Source organism: Vulpes lagopus, chromosome 23 (assembly GCF_018345385.1).
Source record: "Vulpes lagopus strain Blue_001 chromosome 23, ASM1834538v1, whole genome shotgun sequence".
Classification (NCBI taxonomy): domain Eukaryota; kingdom Metazoa; phylum Chordata; class Mammalia; order Carnivora; family Canidae; genus Vulpes; species Vulpes lagopus.
Genome location: NC_054846.1, coordinates 41,887,256 through 41,908,398, shown reverse-complemented (window position 1 = coordinate 41,908,398; position 21,143 = coordinate 41,887,256). Strand labels below are relative to the sequence as shown.

The 21,143-nt window shown below is 37.7% G+C and overlaps 1 protein-coding gene across 8 annotated transcripts in view; it reads right to left on the bottom strand.

The window, feature by feature from the left end:
• PPP1R12A (protein phosphatase 1 regulatory subunit 12A) overlaps nucleotides 1-20,718 on the bottom strand; it is a 138,185-nt gene extending 117,467 nt beyond the window's left edge. For 3 of the 8 annotated variants that reach the window (XM_041737875.1, XM_041737870.1, XM_041737874.1), the window contains exon 1: nucleotides 20,370-20,717. In XM_041737875.1, coding sequence (XP_041593809.1) covers nucleotides 20,370-20,606 — 237 coding nt within the window. In that variant the 5' untranslated portion in view covers nucleotides 20,607-20,717. Of the gene's footprint in view, nucleotides 1-20,369 lie in introns of all 8 variants that reach the window. The other 5 variants (XM_041737873.1, XM_041737871.1, XM_041737872.1 and 2 more) reach the window with 3 other exon arrangements.
• Nucleotides 20,719-21,143: the final 425 nt, after the last annotated feature.

Sequence of the window (21,143 nt, the reverse complement as noted above, 5' to 3'; positions counted from 1 at the left end):
GGAAAAGGTATTTAAACCAAAGGGCTGATGATATAGAAATGAGCCATACCCAACAGGATTCTAAATTTCTATTCCAGTATCACTTACAATCCTAAACAATGAGCCTTGGGGCAGCAGAGCATGTTAGCTGGCAAGAGCTAAACCTTGATTTCTCTAGCTATATCTAGAAAGTTTCTTGGAATAAACCATGATACAGCTTCAGGAGGTAACTGACCTACTGGATCTGTTCCCGCCTATCCACTGTCCTATATTTAGTTCCAGGGATTCCTGAGGATATCATATGGATGATATCTGAAGATTCAAGTAGTACAGACGCACTACAATGTAGTATTTAATAGTGTTGAGTCAGACTGCCCAGGTTCAACTCTCAGCTCTGAATTTTATGTTGTTACAACCTTGTATTTAAAACTGTACCTTGTTTTCTTCTCTGGTATAATGGCATAGTAAAAATAAAAATATTTACCACATATGATTGTTATGAGAAAATATAAATGTTTAAAACAGTACCTGTTAAATAGACACTATTACGTAAATGTTAATTTACTATTATTCCAAAGAAATAAAGAAATAGATCCTTCTGAAGATGCAGAGATACTAATTCCCACACTTGTAAGAATCTGTTATAAACTAGGGCAGCCCGGGTGGCTCAGTGGTTTAGCCCCTGCCTTCAGCCAGGGGCATGAGCCTGGAGTCCTGGGATCGAGTCCCAGGTCAGGCTCCTTGCATGGAGCCTGCTTCTCCCTCAGTCTGTGTGTCTGCCTCTCTCTTTCTCATGAATAAATAAATAAAATCTTTGAAAAAAAAAATCTGTTATAAACTAAAAGTTCTACATCCTAACTATAGTGTCTCTATATGTCATATTGTTTTCACAATAAAAAGGGGAAGGATTATTTTGTAAACTGTGACAAGCATTAATTGTTTGGGTGGGAGTAGAGAAGATTTTAGTGGGTAAGAAAAGAGTTTAAGTAAATTAGTCTAAGACCCAATTAGAACAAAATGGGATGGGGTTAACTAGGAGATCTAATTAAAATGAACCTTAAAAAGTATATTTCAAAATATAATCTCCATGAATTACTTTGTTCTTTAAAAATTTTTTCTGATCTTGTAAGAGCTATATAAAACTAAAATGATTTAAATTTAGATTATTCTACAAAGAATTTCACTTTTAAAAACATCAGAATTAATGAATTATTAGAACACAAACTTAAAAAACCCTCCAATTTCTATGGTTTGTCATAGTACAAAAATATTTAACAGTTCAAATTATTTAAAAATTTGTCAATTTAATGTAAAGTACATGCAGCTGTATTAAAACAGAATGTAGCTAATGGCTAAGAAACTTAATGTTACTGACTTGAAGCAGAAAAAAAAAAAGATTTCTAACTTCTTACAGCTTCTAATACAAGTCACTTTGTATCTGACTTAAAGACGGAATTCTGAAGATTAAAATTTAAAATGCAGATTCCCCAAACAACTTTTTCAATAAATAGGAAATTTACAATATCAAATAAAATCAAAGGGTGACTAGAGGAATACCTTCATCTCTAAGCTCAACTACTGAAATGGTTCCCCAGATGCTGTGTCCTAACCTACTCTCTATAACCATCAAATGAATCCTCCTACATAGACCTTAGTTCACTCACTCTTTAGGCTCCTCAATATTTTTTCACATTAAAATAAAATAAAAATTTTAAATATTATTTTTTTGAGACAGTGGTAGATTATAGATGCAAGCGAAATTACAAGAAATAATACAGAGATATCTTTTGCCCAGTTTCTCTCAATGGGAAAATTTTGCAAAACTACAGAATAACCAGGATACTGACATTGATATAATTCATCTATCTTATCACACTTCCCCAGTTTTACTTGTACTCATTGGTGTAGTGTATCTTTAAGTTTTAAGATTATAAAAGGGGGCCTGAAATCAAAAAGTTTGAGAATTGCTGACTTAAGATTTAACATTTGTTTACACTTTTTGGTTTTTATAGATTGTGTATTTATTTACACATTCAGTATTTGCATCTTTCTGAAGTTGCTTATTAATTCTTGTTTTAGGTCTCCTTCATCTCCTCAAAATACATTACAATCAGAATTACAATTAAGAGTAGATATACTTGTTCAGAGGGGTATACCAGCCTCACCAGCCACTGCTGATAACCTAACACATAAATAACCTAAGGTGGATCAATTGGTCCCTTTTCTGGGAATCTGAGTTCCTGGGATTAGAACTCAGAAGATCAAGATATCATGATCTATATAAAGATCTCTCTCTAGATATCTAGACCAGAATAAAAACTCTGAAATTACTGGTGTCCTTATATTTTGCCTTTTGAACCAGGAAAACAAGAAATTTAGCCTGTTATACAAAAGAATAAAGTGGATTTGTCAGAAACGATGAAAAATTTAGATAGAATACTTCCTGAGTTGCATAGAGTTGCTGATTGTAATTCATTCCAGAAGCCCAGATTCCATGAGATATCTCCATAATCTTACAGTTAATTACTGTATTTGATTTAGTATAATTCTGATGAGCTTTTCTTACTTAAAAAATCCTTACTAATATGTGCAAGAAGTCCTACCATTTTCCTACTAATGGTTAAGTAGATATGTGCCTTTGAAAATGAGCTCTCTTTTATTTTCAAGGGGCTCAAAAGAAAACAGCTGAACTGATAAATGTCTTAGGGGACTGGTGTCTTAGGACATATGAAGAACTGCAAGTATGTGTGTGTAGTTATGTATAAATTTGTTAGCAATTCCAGAAAATGGATTTGATATAGGTTTGTTTTTCCCTGCAGAACTTTGTTAGACAAAGCCATACTCCTGGTGAGTAATCAAAAGAAGGCTGTAATTGGTAGTATCTGCTGAAAGAGGAGACAAATCTCAAACTGTAAAACTAGATACCATTCTACAGACGTGATCTCACAGTACAGAGGAACATTTTTAAAAAAATCTATGCTACACTGATTTAGCTTTACAATGATTTACTGTGTTTTAGAATTATTACACTGTTGTCAGACATGAGGCTTGCTGTTAAACTTTTAGTGGCCTTTTTTCATGTCAAGATGATCTTTGCCAACCTATACTTATCAATTATTAATTCAGATATTTTACACTAATACCCAATATCTTTTTATCTTACTTTTTTTTTTTAAGATTTTATTTATTTATTCAAGAGAGACACACACAGAGAGAGGCAGAGACACAGGCAGAGGGAGAAGCAGGCTCCATGCAGGGAGCCCGACATGGGACTCGATCCCAGGTCTCCAGGATCAGGCTCTGGGCTGAAGGCGGCGCTAAACTGCTGAGCCACCGGGCTGCCCCTATCTTATTGTTTAAAACCAACTAGCTTTTTTTTTTTTTTTGGAAGTTTTCAGCTCCTACAGTTTTAGCTATTAAAATGGTAAATAGGATAGGGTCAAAATTGAGAACACAAGAACTACTACTTTAGTCTTCCCTCCTGATTGCTAGTGAGTGATTGATTAATCAGTAGGTTGATGTGCATATGGTAGTTCGTCTAGCAGTTAATCCATCTAATCCTGCAAATATTCATACCACATTTTTGTCACATTAACCACAGCATCTAACAAGAGCCTGTCCAAGTGGTTCACTAAAAAATCTAGCTATTCTTGATTAGCAACATTTCCCTCATTTAAATTTACCAATCTTGTCAAAAAAGGAAGTAGAAGATACAGCAACATAATTTAGTTTTCAGAAAACTCAATCTGGCATCTAGTAACAACACAATCTTTTCTAAAACTATCTGCTTAATAATCGATATCAGAATTTTGCCAGAGTAGAACATTTTAAACACATAAAAACATGTAACTTAAATGCCATGCCATCAGTTACTTCCTTCTATTCTTGCTCCAGTTTACCACTCTTAAAAGCCCTCTTTTTATACAGCATAATGTAGTCGAATGATATAATAATGTATAATGACAGATGATAACTGTACTTATACCAGCGAGCATTGTATAGTATGTACAATTATCAAAAAACTATGTTGTATATCTGAAACCAATGTAACACTGGATGTCAACTACACTTCAATAAGAAGAAAAAAATTTTAAAGGCCTCTATTCACTGTCTTCAAAAGTATTTTCACAAAATTCATGTAACTCTGGGCTTCGACATTCTTGATTCTATTCTTAGAGTTTTGGGGTCATTTTTCAATTCATTCTTAAAACATTTATCATTAAATACTTTTCCTATTCAAATAAAACAAGGCAAAAGAGTTCACTGTATCCAAACTGCTTTTCTAGATCTTTTGTCTACATTTCTCCCACTGGACTTGTTTAAAATTCTGAAATTGAAACTTTATCTTTTAAAATCCCTTTATTCCTCAAAGACTAGCTATCTTTCTGGGAATTATGCTTATCTTTTGTCTGAATTTTCTGTAGTCCACTGGCCAAAAGCTTCAAAATACATTTAAGTAACCCCTTAATTTTCTTAATTGTTCTTAAAGCTCTCCCAAAGTATCCATCATATTGGCAATCAGTCTTTCCTTTTTAAATAAAAAGGTTAAAGAGAAAAGGCAGGCATAAATGCAGAAATAAATATTTAACCATCAACACCAGCCTCCTTGAGTAGCCAATGACTAGGCAAACAAAAATCCATGAATTATGTCAGTATCTCTACACTTATTTAATCCTTAAAACATTACTGGAAGTAGTCATTTAAGCATTCTTTTCCAACTCAGATTCATCTTCATCATTTCTTCTCTTTGTTTTAAAAGATTAAAAAATGACATAATTTGAAATCTACTATATTTCCCTCCCAGAGATAATCACTGATAACAGTTGGGGATTTCCCCAGATTTTCTATGCAAACCACTTTTCCCCCCAAATGGAATCATACAATACATCCTGTCAAAACTAACTTTTTGATACTTTAAAAAAAGAAAGAAATATTAAAGATTTATTTATTGATTCATGAGAAACAGAGGCAGAGACATAGACAGAAGAAGCAGGCTCCCTGTGGGGAGCCCAATGTGGGACTCAATCCTGGGACCCTGGATCACGACCTGAGCAGAAGGCAGATGATCAGCTCAACCACTGAGCCACCTAGGCATCCCGATACTTAAATATTTCTTGAAAGAGAACAATTTATCAGTTCATTTTACACATAAACACATATATCTCTTCCCCCACTCCCATCCCAGATTAGCTTTAAATGTCAAGGGTAGGTTGAAAAGGGAAAAAGTCGCAATGTTAACTTCGCATTAAAGTTTAATATATAACTATTTCCTATTTTGTCTACGCTGAAACAAGTCTAAAGACATTTCCTCACAGTCAAAATAACCCATACAAGCTTTTTGTACAACTGCTATTTTTCTCATTAAATGTACAACTTAATAAAACATTGAAAAAAAATAAAAAATAAAACATTGAAATGCAAAAAAGTCACAAGTACTCAAAGCAACTCTAGTCAAATTTTGAGGAAAAAAAAAACCTTTAAAATATATTATGTAAAAGAACCAGGGAAATCATTACGGAAATGCAAATTAAAACCACAATGAGATATCACCTCATACTTATCAGAATGGCTAAAATCAAAGACAAGAAATAACAAAAGTTGGCAAAGATATGGAGAAAAAGGAACACTAAAGCACTGTTGGTGGGAATGCAAATTGGTGCAGCCCCTGTGGACTGTAAGCAGTATGAAGGTCCCTCAAAAAATTAAAAATAGAACTTCCATATGATCCAGTAAATTCTACCACTGGTATTTATTGAAAGAAAACAAAAACAAATTCAAAAAGATATATGTACCCCTGCATTTACTGCAGTGTTATTTATAATAAATAAGACATGGAAGCAATCCAAGTATCCACTGATAGATGAATGAAGAAGTGGTACATGTACACACACACACACACGAATATTACTCAACCATAAAAAAAAAGAGAACATCTTGACAACATGGATGGTGGACCTAGAGTATAACGCTAAGTGAAATAAGTCAGAGAAAGACAGATACCACATGATTTCACTCATATATGGAATTTAAGAAACAAATGAACACAGAAAAAAGATTTAAAAAATCAGACTCTTAGAGAACAAGTTGGTGGTTGTCAGAGGGGAGGTGGGGGTGGGGAGAGTGAAAAAGATAAAGGGAATTAGGAGTATATTCATCTTGATGAGCACTGAGAAATGTACCGAATTGCTGATTCAGAATATTGTACTCCTGAGACTAATACATCATTGTATGTTAATTATACTTGAATAAAAAAATATATTAGACAAAAGAAAAATATATCAAGTTGTAAATTTCTTATATATAAATAATACTTTATCTTTACTTGCCCTGAAAAAAAAAGACTTAGTAAATTTAGAAACTGGGGAAAGTTAGAGATTGTTGAATGAATGCTTTAACTGTACCACTCTGAGCAAAATTCAACATGCTCTGAAAACAAAAGTACTCTCTCATTTTAATCTATTACCTTATTTTCACAGTGCATTATTTTAAGCAATAAGACTTTTAGATTGTTATTACTACTACAATTTTATTCCTAACAGCTTTGTGCTCCATCCCTGAAACCCCTAAAAACACACACTGTGCCCTCTCCCACAATATCATAAAAGTAAATTTGGCTTACTTATAAGTTCTTAATGGACTTTGCTGAACAGAAAAACACAGAATTTTGCATGTATTTTTAGATAGTTCACCAAAATCTTAAAAATAATCTAATCAGGGGATCCCTGGGTAGGCTCAGAGGTTTAGCGCCTGCCTTCAGCCCAGGGCATGACCCGAGTCCAGGGATCGAGTCCTTCATCGCACTCTCTGCATGGAGCCTGCTTCTCTCTCTGCCTGTGTCTCTGCCTCTCTCTCTCTCTCTGTCTCTCATGAATAAATAAAATCCTTAAAAAAAATCTAATCATGAATCCTTATCCTTTGGTTTTTCTATAGCCTCACAAATCATTTTCTACTTGGTATTCACACATCCAGAGGACCAGGGAGATCTAAAAAAAAGGCTAAGTCCAAGACTAAAAACAAAACAAAACCCAACTCCACTCAAGATTTTGATTTATTGCTTATAATTAGGCCACACTTCCTCCATGGTGACTCAAAAACTTGTATATCCTCTAGCACATTTTGCACTCCATTGTAATTTCTTGAATATTGCCAGTCTCCACCAATATCAAATATACTCTGCTTCTAACCTACACAGTAAGCATGCTGTTATTTACTGAATGAATACACACTGAAAAGCACCTTCACTCCACTCCAAGCCAGAAGCACATCTTTGACTCCTATTACCTCCAGTGAATCCACTTTCAATTCATACTAATTCTGTTTCCCAAATATGTCTTGAGTCCATCTACTATTTTCCAACTCCATTGCCATTAAGTGAGTTCATCTCTTAGACTACTCAACTTCCTAAATTAGTCTCCCTGCCTCCAGTATTGTTCTCTTTTCAAGCGCAGTCTCGGACTGCACCCAAAGTAATCTTTCTTAAGGAGAAAATCTGATTGTCTCATTTAACCTGATTAAAATCTTTCAACACTTCTGTTCACCTCCAGCTTTTTGAACATACTATTCCCTCTCTCTAAAATAATTTCCTACGTCCTTCCATCCCTTACAACCCTAGCTTTTACTCATCACTCAGCAGATCAAACATCAACTTTCCCCAAGAAGACTTCCTCCTCCCTAATTCTAGGTGAGTTGTGCCTTCACAAACTTCCATAGCACTCTGTACTACTACCATTATATATCATTACACATAACTGAAATAAATGTATAATTAACCTGTTATGTTTACCTACATATCCCAGTACCCTACAAACTGTGCTAGTGCAGGGACAATGTTTGGCCATCCTCTTTGCCATGTAACTACAGTGATGAACACTAAGCCTACGTGGGAGTTGGGGGGACTAAGAGAAGATAATTGCAGCCTCTGCCAATGCCTCAATTCTTAGTGGTGAACACAAATAGAGAATTTTATTTTTAAAAAGATATTAATAGCTTATTGAGATATAATTCACACATCATTACAATAGCCCATTTCAAGTTGTAGTATATTCAGGGCTGTGTAACCATCACCATAATCAATTTTAGAACATTTTTATCGTTCTAAAAGGATATGATATACCCATTAGCAGTCACTCCCCATTTCCCCTCAGTACGTGACGTTTGGCAACCATTAATCTATCTTCTGTCTCTACATATTCTCTATTCTGAACATTTTGTATAAATGGAATCATCCAATATGCAGTCTTTTATGACTGGCTACCATCATTCCAGTATAATGTCATTAAGATTCATCTATATTGTATCAAGTATTAGTACTTTGTTTCTTTTCATTGCCAAATAATATTCCACTGATTCCAGTAACATATAGGACATTTTATTCATCCATTCAACTGATAGACATTTGTGTTGCTCTCACTTTTTGGCTTTTATGAGTAATGCTCCTATAAACATAAATTTACAAATTTTTGTGTGGACATCTCTTTTCAATCCTCTTGGGTATATAAAAAAGGAGTATAACTGCTGGGTTATATGGTAACTCTATGTCTAACCTTTTGAGGAACTGCCAGACTGTTTCAAAAGTAGCTGCATCATTTCATATTACCACCAGCAGTGTAGAGTTTTAATTTCTTCAAATCCTAGTTAATACTTGTTATCATCTGTTATTTTTATTTAGGGCCATTCTAGTGGGCGTGAGGTACAGTTCTGATTTGCATTTCCCTGATGGCTAAGTAACTTCACTCTGTAAACTCTGTAAAGGGCAGTGCTGATATCTGTTTTGCTTAAAAATAAAATCCCCCAGCATTTAATAGCATATTGTACAGAAGAGGCCTTTGATTTTGTTAAATGAATACCATAAAAGCTAGTATGGAAATGGGAGCATTTCTCTTTCAGGTATGCATGTAATGGGAAATAGTAATTTTAACTAGGAAGTAAAGAAGAAAACAGATGGCCCTGAGATTTTAGTTTAGTATATGGAAGACTGATGATATCAAAAATAAGATGTGGGGATTATATTAAAAAGGAGAACAAATTATATAAAGAGAAAAGTAAAGCTACAGAAATGAAATGGGAAAGAAAAAACAGACATATGAGAACCTTGGAATATTCTTAAGAAAGAAATAGACTAAAAAGGGACACTGAACAGGGGCATTCAGAAAACAAACAAGAAGGGATTAGGATCATAAGTTACCTATAACTTAACCATAACTTTCTCAGGGATGTCTTCTCTAATATTCTAGGTTAAGTCCTCCTAATAAAAACTTTCATCTCACCCTTTATTTCCATTCTAACACTTACTAATTGTAATCATTTGTTCACACTACCATCCCACTATATTATACACTATATTCAGGCAGGGAACATGGTTTTTAGAGATTTGTACAATGCCAGACATATGGTGAATAATGATTTATGTATTCATTGTACAAATTAATCACTAATTTAAATGAGTAACATCAAATATCTGTAAAATAAATACTACTTAACATTTTAAATAACATACACAAATTTTATTAACATACATGAGCAATAAAACTAATTTTCCTATGGGTGACTTAGAGAAGAAAGATGACATTACCACATTATGAATGTAACAGGTATATGTCAGTGGGAGTATTTTCAAGATTAGTCTTCTGTATTAGATATACCAGAAATTTTACTGAAAATATCTTTTGCATCAACAAGCATTAAAACAGCCTGTTATTTTGAGCAAAACATAAAATTACAAGTGAAATTTCCAAGACAATCCTAACACAGTGTCATGAGTGAACAAAGACATACATAGTATAATATCCACCACGTCATGAAAAATTGGAAATACACTAAAAATTCATCACAGAAAACTGGGAAAATAAATTTTGGGATGTGTACACACACACACACACACACACACACAGAATACTCTATAGCCATTAAAAAGGAGGGTGTTATCAGTATTCATTAACATAGAAATATTTTTGGGGGGCAGCCCGCGTAGCTCAGCAGTTTAGCGCTGCCTTTAGCCCAGGGTGTGATCGTGGAGCCCCGGGATCGAGTCCCACATCAGGCTCCCTGCATGGAGCCTGCTTCTCCCTCTGCCTGTGTGTCTGCCTCTCTCTCTCGGTCTCTCTCATGAATAAATAAATATCTTTAAAATATATATATATATATATATACACATATATGTATTTTTTAAGAGTTTAATTTAGGGGTGCTTGGGTGGCTTAGTCAGTTAGGTGGCCAAGTCTTGGTTTGGGCTCAGGTCATGATCTTGAGGTCCTGAGAGCCAGTCCTGCTTCTGGCTCCATGCTGAGTGTGGAGTCTGCCTGAGATTCTATCCTCCCCCTCTGCCCCTACCTGTCTCCACTTATGTGCACTCTCTCTTTAAAAAAAAAAAAAAAAAAAAAAAGTTTACCAAAAAAATAATAAATAAAATAAAAAGAAGTTTACAAACCAGAAAATTAAATATAGCCCCATTTATAAAAAATTATATACTAAATAAAAATGGATAAAGGAGAGTTTATTAAGGTTTTATGTGGGGCTACCTCCAGGCTGAAAATCTAAATAGTCTTTCTTTTCTTTTTTTTTCTTCTTTCTTTCTTCCTTTCTTTCTTTTCCTTCTTTCTCTCTCTCTCTCTCTCTCTCTCTGTGTGTGTTTCTCATGAATAAATAAAATCTTTAAAAAAAAAAAAACTTCAATACTGAAGATATACTTTTGGAGCTGAAGAGTTCCAGTTCTAAGCAAAAGTGTAAATACTAGACTACATTCATAATCATCTAAAATAAGACTAAATAAAATATACATTATATATAAGTTTCCTGTAAAGGTAATTGGTATGCATGTATGCGTGTTTTGAAAGTTAATCCAGGAAAATAGACTTTTCCACATGGTTAACTTCTAAGAGCGTATCAATTCACATTCTCACAAAATTTCTCCTTTGCACTATGCAAGTATTTAAGAAACTCACACAAACTTTCTGTAACCTTTTATTTTTGTTAGAGAACATGTTAAACTAACAAAAAAAAATGTAACTTCAGCTCAAATATGACTTAATAAGCTAAAGTCACGCTAAAACGTGAAGCTCTTCCAGCAGAATATCTCACTCGATGCACAGAAGGCATTTAAGCAGATCACTAAAAAGGTGACAGCTGAGGAATGCCCTCACTTCTTTCCACGGTTTCTACCGAGTGTCATTTCAGAAATGCCTATACAACACATGACAATGTGGAATGTCTCCACCCATGAAAGAGCATTTGGGTCGAGCAAGCACACTTAGGGCAGTAACACAGAGCTCAAGTTTGTCTTTTTATGGTTAGCCAGCCTAACAATGAAAAGATAAACAACCAAAATACTAATAAGGTCAGAAAATACTGGCATACAGGGATCCACAGTGAAAGGGTTATTTAGAAAAAAAAAAAAAACACACAAAAAACCTGTGTGATTAAAATCATTTGAAAATATGAATTAGCTTCTAACACCGGTATGCTAAGGACACCTTTTCTAAACCAACCAAAATTTTGTTTGAAAAAAATCACTTTTAAAGTATTTTGCATAAGCTGAGCAAAAATCTGCTTGTATTAGTAATCAGAAATATATTCCATTTCAGAAAAATCTAAGATCCTGCTAAATTTTTACTGCAGCAATGGCTACCTCTGCATTTTAAGCATTATAAGTTATTTTATATGCACTTTTATTACAATATTTTTAATGTTTGTTAATTGTTTGTACTTACTCATACAAACCCATCATTTTGCTTTCTATGAACTCAGCTAGCTCTTCACAAGATTGATATACACTGTATTCAATTTTTTTTAAAACCAACAAATAGTCACTGTGCAGCTGCTAAAATAAAATTCAGATACCAAAGGGGATTTAAAGAAAAGTGAATCAAAATCCCTCTTTGAAGGAATTCACTATTTTGTCTGGAGATAAGATATACTAACAATAGTAGGTAGTGTATAGGTGCCAAACTTAGAGTTTAAACAGTAATTTAGAGAATCACTGTGTGCCCCAGTGGTCAAGCAAGTCTACACTTTGTGCTTTGAGTTGTGCTTTAATATAAATAAGCTAAGAAATACATTCCAGAGTAAGATTACATGTGCAAAAAGGCTTATGTTAGTATAAATATGAAACTGGTGGTTCCTAAAATATGAACTGGTGGATCACTTTCACTGGTTTTCTGAATTTCCTCAGAATTTTTTTTGCTCCATCTTAGATAATCAGGAGCCAGGCACTTGTATTCTAATGATCTGGCCTGCCACCACCTGCATGCTATCCTATCCTACCAAAAAGAGGACACAGGGAGTAGAGTCATGAAATCTGCTCACCCTCAACCACTCTCTCTACTTGCATGAAAGACTAACAAGAACATCTATGATCAATACAGCAATAATTTTATAGACTGACAAGAGTCCTCACTTTCCTTTATTTAATTGGATATTATATCCTTTTGTTGTGAAAATATTCTCTTTATGAAAATGGTGTTGATAGTATAAGGTGGTCACATTGGCAAACAAAAATTAGTCACTGAAATTTAAGAAAACATCTTATTGGTCTATGGAATGTAAAATTCTGGGAATCAGTGATTTGATGGACAAGTAAATAACATTTCGAATGATGCTCTCACTATCAATGAGGAGAAAGATCCTATTGCCATTTCCAAGTTAAGACCTGAAACATAATTTTGCTAAATTTGCAAAATGATTTTAAAAATATTTTTATTTCTACTAACAAAAAGCTTCCAATTAAAATCAAAGATGAATAACATTAAAAGTTTGTTTTATTAATTCATTAAGTTAATTCAGGTAATTTTATTAGCATTTCATGTAACATCTCAAGTTCTAATTATAAGCACAAATAATTACTATATAGGAAATAAACTGCAGATTAAATGGTAGTGACAAACTCAAGGTTGTTTTCTTTATTTTAAATACTGATATGAGTTTTCCTATAATTTATCTCTTTTCATTAAAAGTTAAGAGTGTGTGTATGGGTATAAGCAAAACATATTCTGTACATGCATACATAAAAATGCCTAAAACACTAATATAAATTATTAGGATAAAGGAAAATGGAGACGTTTGAAGACTAATAAACTCCGTGTCCTAAAAAAAAGAAAGTTTTTGTTGCCTTTGTTAACTTCCTTTGCAACTTCCCAAAGCACTTGATCAAACATTCTGCACATAGTCAAAAACAATCTTGGCAGTTCCTAAAATTTAGGACAGATTCTGAGATTAATTTAGATACAGTACTACTGCATTTCAGTTACTACAGAAAGCTCATAGAGTTGGCTAGTTAAAACAAAAGCAGATGAAGAAAAAAATTATACACATGTATATATGTATGGTGTTTCATTTGATTCTCAGCTGATTAACAGAGAAACCTCTAACTACTAATCATCAGCCATAATGACTAGAAGATTTAAGAATACTTCTTCAGATTTAAAGAAAAGGAGAGGGACACCTGGGTGGCTCAGTGGTTGGGTACCTCCCTTCGGCCCAGGGCATGATCCTGGAGTTCGGGTATCAGGTCCCACATCCAGGTCCCACATCCGGCTCCCTGCAGGGAGCCTGCCTCTCCTCTCCCTCTGCCTATGTCTCTGCCTCTCTCTTTCTCTCTGTGTCTCTCATGAATAAATGGATAAAATCTTTAAAAATGAATGAATGAATGAATAAAAAGAAAAAGGAAGGAAGGAAGGAAGGAAGAAAGATCTAGTATGGTGTTAAGTTTGGGCTTTGGAATCAGACCTGTATGTTAGAACTCAGCTCTGTTATTACCTTCGTAATCTTGAGTAAGAAAGAGGGGATGCTGTGAGAATTAAATGATACTGGTAGTAAAAACATGCACCACAATGGTCCATATATAGCAAATCCTCAGCAAATGCTACTTCTCAATAAAACACTATGATAATTCATGGCTACTACAGAACTCCAACTTAGAATAAACTTAAAAGGACTGTTGGAGGTTTTCAACCTCTCAAAGAGGATGTACCAAAATGCCAATACTCTCATCTTTTCAACATGACTGTGGAACCCAAAAAATTTCAAAAGAAGAGGTGAAAACAGCAATATTTTTCAAGCAGAAGGGAATGAAAACCAACTTCAGGAACCTTCGAGAAGTAGTATGTTATAGCAGTAACAAAATAATTTTCTATACTCCCCATTCCCCTTAAAAGTCATCTTTCTAGTCATCTTTAAAAAAAATCAACTGGGTTTTTAAAAATTTTTTATTTTTCAGTAATCTCTACACCCGACACAGGGCTTGAATTTACACTACTAGTTCAAGAATTGTATGGTCTACCAACTAAACCAGTGAGGTATCTCTAGACTTTTTTTTTTAAAGTATAAGTACTTTACTTTTGTCAACAGTAATTGTAAAATGTGGTTCCTTCCATTCCATCTAGGGTTTCTTCTACCTGGCTATCCTAGAAAATGCTCAGTCACGGCTTGCAATCACACTAGCTGAAGCACATGAAAGATGGTTTTGGTTATGACACTTCAAACCCAGACCACAAAACTGTTGCCAGGAAGCACAATGGCAGCAACTGCAGAGAAAACCTTATAACAGCAGCAGTCTGGGTACTGGTGCCCTACCAGCACACCCCATATATGGCTAAGGCTGTCCATTTATTTGCAGGAAGTGAGGGGCCAGTTTAGAGGAGGTTAGAAGTTGTTGTTTGTTTAGGTGGTTTTTTTTTTTTTTTCTTTTAATGGATTTAGGATCATTTCAAAAAAAACTTTCAAGAGCAATCAGCATAGTGTTACAGTCTTTCTAACAAGAAAATTATGTAGAGAAAGCAATGTATGCTGCACATTTTTTTCAACAGATATTACTATTACTTACAAGTGATTCAACAGATTCTTCTAAGATCTTAACATCCCTCACCGAAACATTACACAATAAACTCTATACTCAGTTTTAAACAGATTTCTCATATATAGCAATTATACTATTCTCTAACAACAGTCTCAATATCAACTGCTCCAATCTCTCTCCCTTTTGGTTGGAAAACACTTTAAGTAGCCCTATTAGAATACGTTTAAAGAGAGTTACATTTCAGATTACGATTCATTGAAAATGGCTCGGCTGAGAAGATTAAGCACTTAAGACTGCACAAAAGTATTCCTTTTACTGTCAAGAGGGGAGCTACATATTTTTACAAAGAAGCTTCAAATGGCTCCCTTAAAGTTGATAAAATTTGTATTTTAAGAGCAAAAGAACTGAATACTAAACTTATCTGCAAGTCTGTATTGAAAAGGAAAACCTTAAAAAAAATTAATAGCACAGAACACGGGTCTAATTCTAGTTTGTATTTCTCTATAGGACCTAATTCAGACTCTTATAATGAAAGTGGCAAATTAATGATTCAACTACATAGGAAAGAGGTTAATATTGAGAACTTTTTAGGGCAGCCCGGGTGGCTCAGCAGTTTAGCGCCGCCTTCAGCCCAGGGCGTGATCCTGGAGACCAGGGATCAAGTCCCACATCGGGCTCCCTGCATGGAGCCTGCTTCTCCCTCTGCCTGTGTCTCGGCCTCTCTCTCTGTGTCTCATGAATGAATAAATAAAAGTCTAAAAAAAAAAACTTTTTAAAAACTCAAGATATTTTTAAAAATCTACACAGAAGATCTACAACAAAGATTTTCATTTACTTTATAAACACATAAGTTCTACCATGTGTAAGAACATTAAGTACTGGATGTGAAGGCTTTAAAATGTAACTCATAATATACAAATACATACAGAACTCTGTATTTATGGGACCCCTGGGTGACTCAGCAGTTGAGTGTCTGCCTTCGGCCCAGGGCGTGATCCTGGAGTCCTGGGTTCGAGTCCCACATCGGGCTCCCTGCATAGAGCCTGCTACTCCCTCCACCTGTGTCTCTGCCCCTCTCTGTCTCTCATGAATAAATAAAATCTTAAAAAAAAAAAAACCACAAAACTCTGTACTTATAATACAAGGTAAAGGATACAAGTCAGTAACTTTAGCGAGCACCTAATATGTGCCAGGCTCTAGAAAGACAACATGTGGGAAACTGGGTCCTTATCGTGTATCAGGAAAGACAAACTTAAAAACAAACACTATTTAGCAGTACACAGGCAAAATATAAGACACAATGAGACTCCGGAGAAGAGCATTTCTCCAGTACCATAATATTATACAAATTCAAAAAACAGAAAGATTCCTACTGGCTGGCAATTCTATTGAACTCTGAAGAATAACTAAGATTTTGACTGGCAAAGAAGAGAGGGAGGATATTTTAGTGGCAGAAAAAGCAAGACCATAGGCATGGAAATAAAGAATAAAAAAATAGAACACAATGGAGATCTATCAGGTATAAGCTAAATGATGAAATACTTTAAATTTAAGAAGGAGTGACACAACATGATACTGTTAAGAAATTATTCTAACAGCAACATGAATGCTGGATTGGACCAGAGAGAGAACAGAGGCAGAGAAAGCAATTAACCAATTACTATACTCTAGGGATAAAATAATAAAGGCATGAACTAGATTAATAATGAGAGTAGCAAGGAAAAGAATTGATACCAAGGCAATTATTAAGATGGATTAGATATATGTAGAATAAGGGATGAATAAATAATAACTGAAATGTTTAAAGCTTGATCCAGAGATTACTGACATCATTAAAAGAATCAGAGGCATCAATGAGAAGAGTACGTGTGGTGAAGAAAGATTTAAGCTTTATTTCAGGCTGAAATCAAAAAAATTCCTGACACTGATCTAAAACTGAGTAATACACTGAAAAAGGGACATAGGTAAAGTCTACGGATATAAAAAAAAAAAATATATATATATATATCTAAACTAATGTTAATAAAAGTAGATTATAAAACTGAATTATAACTATGAAAATCCATGTTTGAATAAGATTCCTTTGAAGAAACCACAAAACTAAATGTAAATGCAGTAACTGCTATTCTATGGCAGAGGGGGGTGAACATCTATTTACTACGTCACTACTTAAAAATGTATTTTTAAATATAAAATCACAATAGAGTGAATTAATATTTCACTTCATATCAATACATCATCACTAGAAAAATGGAAATGAGGGACTGGAGCTCTACAGAAATGTGAAAACTGGAAGCTGACTTGGCAGTTACTGGCACAAAGTAGGTAAGATTTTAAGGTAAAATCAAAGGTTAAACTCAACACTGATGGAAGAAATCTCAGTCTTGCATTTTATGGACTCCGGTATCAAGAGGTATCAGCAATAAGGCATTCTACAGAAAACTCTATGCGTACTGAAATACAGAGATCACAAGGTAGGAGACTCCACCAGGTACCTATAAAATCAGAACTAATTAATGTCCACCAATAAAAATGAAAATCTAGACTTCAGTTCTAGGACATCAGAAGTTTATTTTAGCTTCAGTACTGTTCAGCATTGTTTTCTAGCTATGGGAGTCGGGGAGGGAGGCTATTCCAGAGACCAAGACAGGAAATTTGACAAGAACACTGCATTTTCTCCAATTTGGATGACATATTTGTATACAGAAAGAATAGTTGAAAATTAAGATGCTTTTGTAACTTCTAATGAGAGGGCACATTCTGCCAATAAACTTTTAAGTATAGGCTGCTTACATTAAAAATGGAAGTAAAAGATGAAGGATATTTATGGGTTGTGAAGTTTCTAAAACTTTTCTCCTGACAGTGAAATTTTTAGATACTTGATTAAAACCAAAAGGGTAAAAGTGTATTCCAAAAGACTAATCAATAATTAGCCCAGCAAAAATATTTTAGGTATTATATGATCTCTTGAAAATTCAATTAAATAAACACTATTTAAGGGCTATTATATCAGTGGGTCAATTTTAGGCTTTATAATTTAAGTACGTAAAACAAGCAACATTCAAGAGATTTCTGAAAAGCTTAAAACTTTCTTGTGATTCTTTTTAAAAAGTTTTATCACCTTTCACTATCTGTTGTCCTGAATTTGCCCAAAGCGAACTCCTTGTTCTCAGTCACACTGGGAAAAAAGTACAAGAGGTGATAATACAGAAATGAAAGTGAAGAAAACATGATACAAATTTTAATGCCTGATATTTTAAAGACTTTTTCACTGACTTAAGGAATGCGCAGATAAATTACAAAAAGATACTATGCAAATGGTTATGCATAAACTTCGAAACTTCTCCTCACAGGCTTGTCAGCTAAAACAAAATCCCCAAAAGACTGTACCCATATGCTGCCAAACTAACTCCTGAATTCAGTTAATCAGGAAAACCCTGAGAAGTCTGGGACTTCTTGCAACACGTCCAAATTGAGAGAGGAAAAAAGCCTTCAGAAGTCTGCTTCCCTGAATTTTCTTTTCCTACCTAGGCCAATACTACTCTAATACAAGTATCCGAAGGTTTCCTCTTCTTCCCAGCCAGTACCATTGGGTCCCTCCCCAAGTGTGGTAACTTTAAATCTCTATGTGAAAATTTCAATAAAACGTATTGATGTAAATAAACAATTATGCAATCGTACCTTGACCTAAGCATACAGTAACTGTGTCTTCCAGAATCAATTCCATCCTGAAACATGTAAAACACGCTTCAAAGATCCTTCATCTTACATAACTACTTGATCATTTTTAGAGCCAAAACTTTCTTTCATTCTCAGCACCATGGTTTTTTTGGAACCTAGACTTTGCTATGCTTTTAAAATGAACCTCAGCCAAACAGAAAGTATGCTATACATTAGAGACTCTAAATTCAATGGAAGGGAAAAAAAAGAACCGAAGACGGCGCTGTAGTTTTTTGTGTGTGTGTGTGTTTTTTTAACTGGGTGCCGCATTCTGAATTCCAGGCTTGCCCTGCAATGTGTCAGTCATTTCAATCCATCCAGTCAACTCTGTAAACAAAGGCTACAAGCCAAGTTTGATAGGAGAATTCAATTAAATGAAACTTAAAAACGGTCATCGTCCACCAAACAGGAAGCGGTAAAAAGGGAAATGCCACCGCAACACCTTTTAAAAAGCCCCAGCAAGACAATATTCATTAAAAAATATATATATATACGATATTCATATATATATATATATATATATATGAAAGCCTCAAGGTTCAACCTCTGAACAGGGTTTTTGTTAGGGTGTTAAATAAAATAAACAGCTGTGAGCTTCCACATATAACCGAGGCACTCCGAGGCAGCTCCACAGATCTCCCGGTGGAGGGAGGGCCACTGCTGCACAAGCAGTTTTCTCGGTGATTCCAAGTCACCCAGCAAGAAAATGTGAAAAAGGGTCTCTAGGTCTTGTCACCTACTACCGTCGCTTGAAAAACAAAAAAAAAAAAATCTTTTTTTTTTTTTAAATGCAGCGCTCTGCGTGGTGGTGTTGCTTTTGGCCTGTTAAAGGCAGGGCAACATTATCTCCGGATTGCCAATAGTTTCTCCTTATTTGGCTAACATTGAGAGATCCCAATCGGACTACTATAAAACTTTAACGTGCACAAAGCATCCATTTTGAGCAAAGTTTGTGAACGGCTTTCCCCCCCCCCCATCCCCCAAAGGAAAATCCTGGTGCCCGGCTCTGAAAAGCGTGCCCCGCGCGCCTCTCCCCGCGTCTCTAAGCTTTGAGCAGTGCACACGCCGAGCCGCGGGGCTGCAGGACCTCCGGCGCGCTCCCGGGCGGGGCGGGGCAGGGGGAGGGAGGGAGGCAAGCCCTGCCGGACGCCCCCTTACCTTACCCACCTGCGCCCCCCTCCCCTTCGCCCGCCGGCTCGCTACACCCCATCTCCCCCTCCCCAGGGACCAGGAGGAATAAAGAAGCCAACAGGAAGCCGTCCGCTGCGGCGATCGGCTCGGGGCTCTCGATGACTCCTAGTATCATCATCATTGGTCATCGAGTCCCCCCCCCAAAAAAAAAACGACAGCAACCCCCATGCCGACCCTCTGAGCCGGGGCTGCCCATCCGCTCGAGGGTCCCTAAGCGCCCCTTGCAGGGTCCCTAGCTCCCCTTGCGGGTCCCTAAGGGCCCTTCTGGGTCCCTAAGCGCCCCTTGCGGGTCCCTAAGGGCCCTTCTGGGTCTCTAAGCGCCCCTTGCGGGTCCCTAAGGGCCCTTCTGAGTCTCTAAGCGCCCCTTGCGGGACGCTGCCTTGAGCATCCCCCGTCGTCCGAGCGCAGCACCGACACCCCCCGGGGACAAGCCCAGGACACTCCTCCCCGTCTCGACCCCAAACCCCAAACCCCAGCCGCACGTCCACAAACGGCCCTGGGCGCCCCCGCGCCGCCCCCGGCCCCGGAAATCACCCGGCGGCTCGCGCCCCCCCGCCCTCCCCCGCCCTCGCGGGAAGCCGCCCCCTCACCCCGCAGCAGGGAGGCTCCCGCCGCCGCCCCCCACCCCCACCCCCCCGCGCCCCCGCGGGCGGCGGGAGGCCGGCGAGAGCCCGCGGGGCCGCGCACGGACCTGGTGCAGGGCGGTGAGCCCGTCCACATTGGCGTAATTGATGTCGGCGCCGCGGTGCAGCAGCTTGAGGACCTCGTCCGTGTCGCCGCTGGAGCAAGCGGCCAGGAAGACGGCGCCATCGTCGAACTTCACCTTGGTCTTCTGGCGCTTCACCACGGGAGGCTCCAGGTCCGTCTCGGAGCCGATCCAGCGCTTCAGCTGCTCGTTCCGCTTCTGCTTCGCGTCCGCCATCTTCATCCCCTCTCCTGCCGCCGGGTCTTCTTATCGCGAGGGGGGCGGGGGGGGGGGGAAGGGGGAGGCGGCGAGGGACGCGCGGGCCGGCGGGGGGGGGGGTGTGACGGCTTCGAGGCGAGCGGGCCCGGGGAGGGCTGGGAGCCGGGAGGAGACGCTCGAGACTTCCAGTATCCCACAGAGCACTGGGGCGGCGCGCCCGGCCGAGCGGACCTCCCTTCCGACCGCAGGAGCCCTCCCGCCTCCCCCCTCCTCCTGCTCCTCCTCGCCCCTCCCACCCCTGCCCCGGCTCCCCGCCTCCCCTGCCCGTCACCGGCGGCCGATCGAACGTAACTTCGCGAGATCCGGGCAGGGAGGCGCCCAGCGGCCCGTGCGCATGCGCGCGAGGCTCCGAGCCCCGCCCCCGGAAGAGCGCTCCCGCGAGCCGCGGCGGGGGCGGCCGGGCCACCGGAGGGAAGCGGGTGTGGTCCCGGCCGCCGCGCAGGGGGGAGGGCGGCTCGGGGGGGGCGGGGACCGACCTGGAAGGGCGGAGACGGGGCAGGA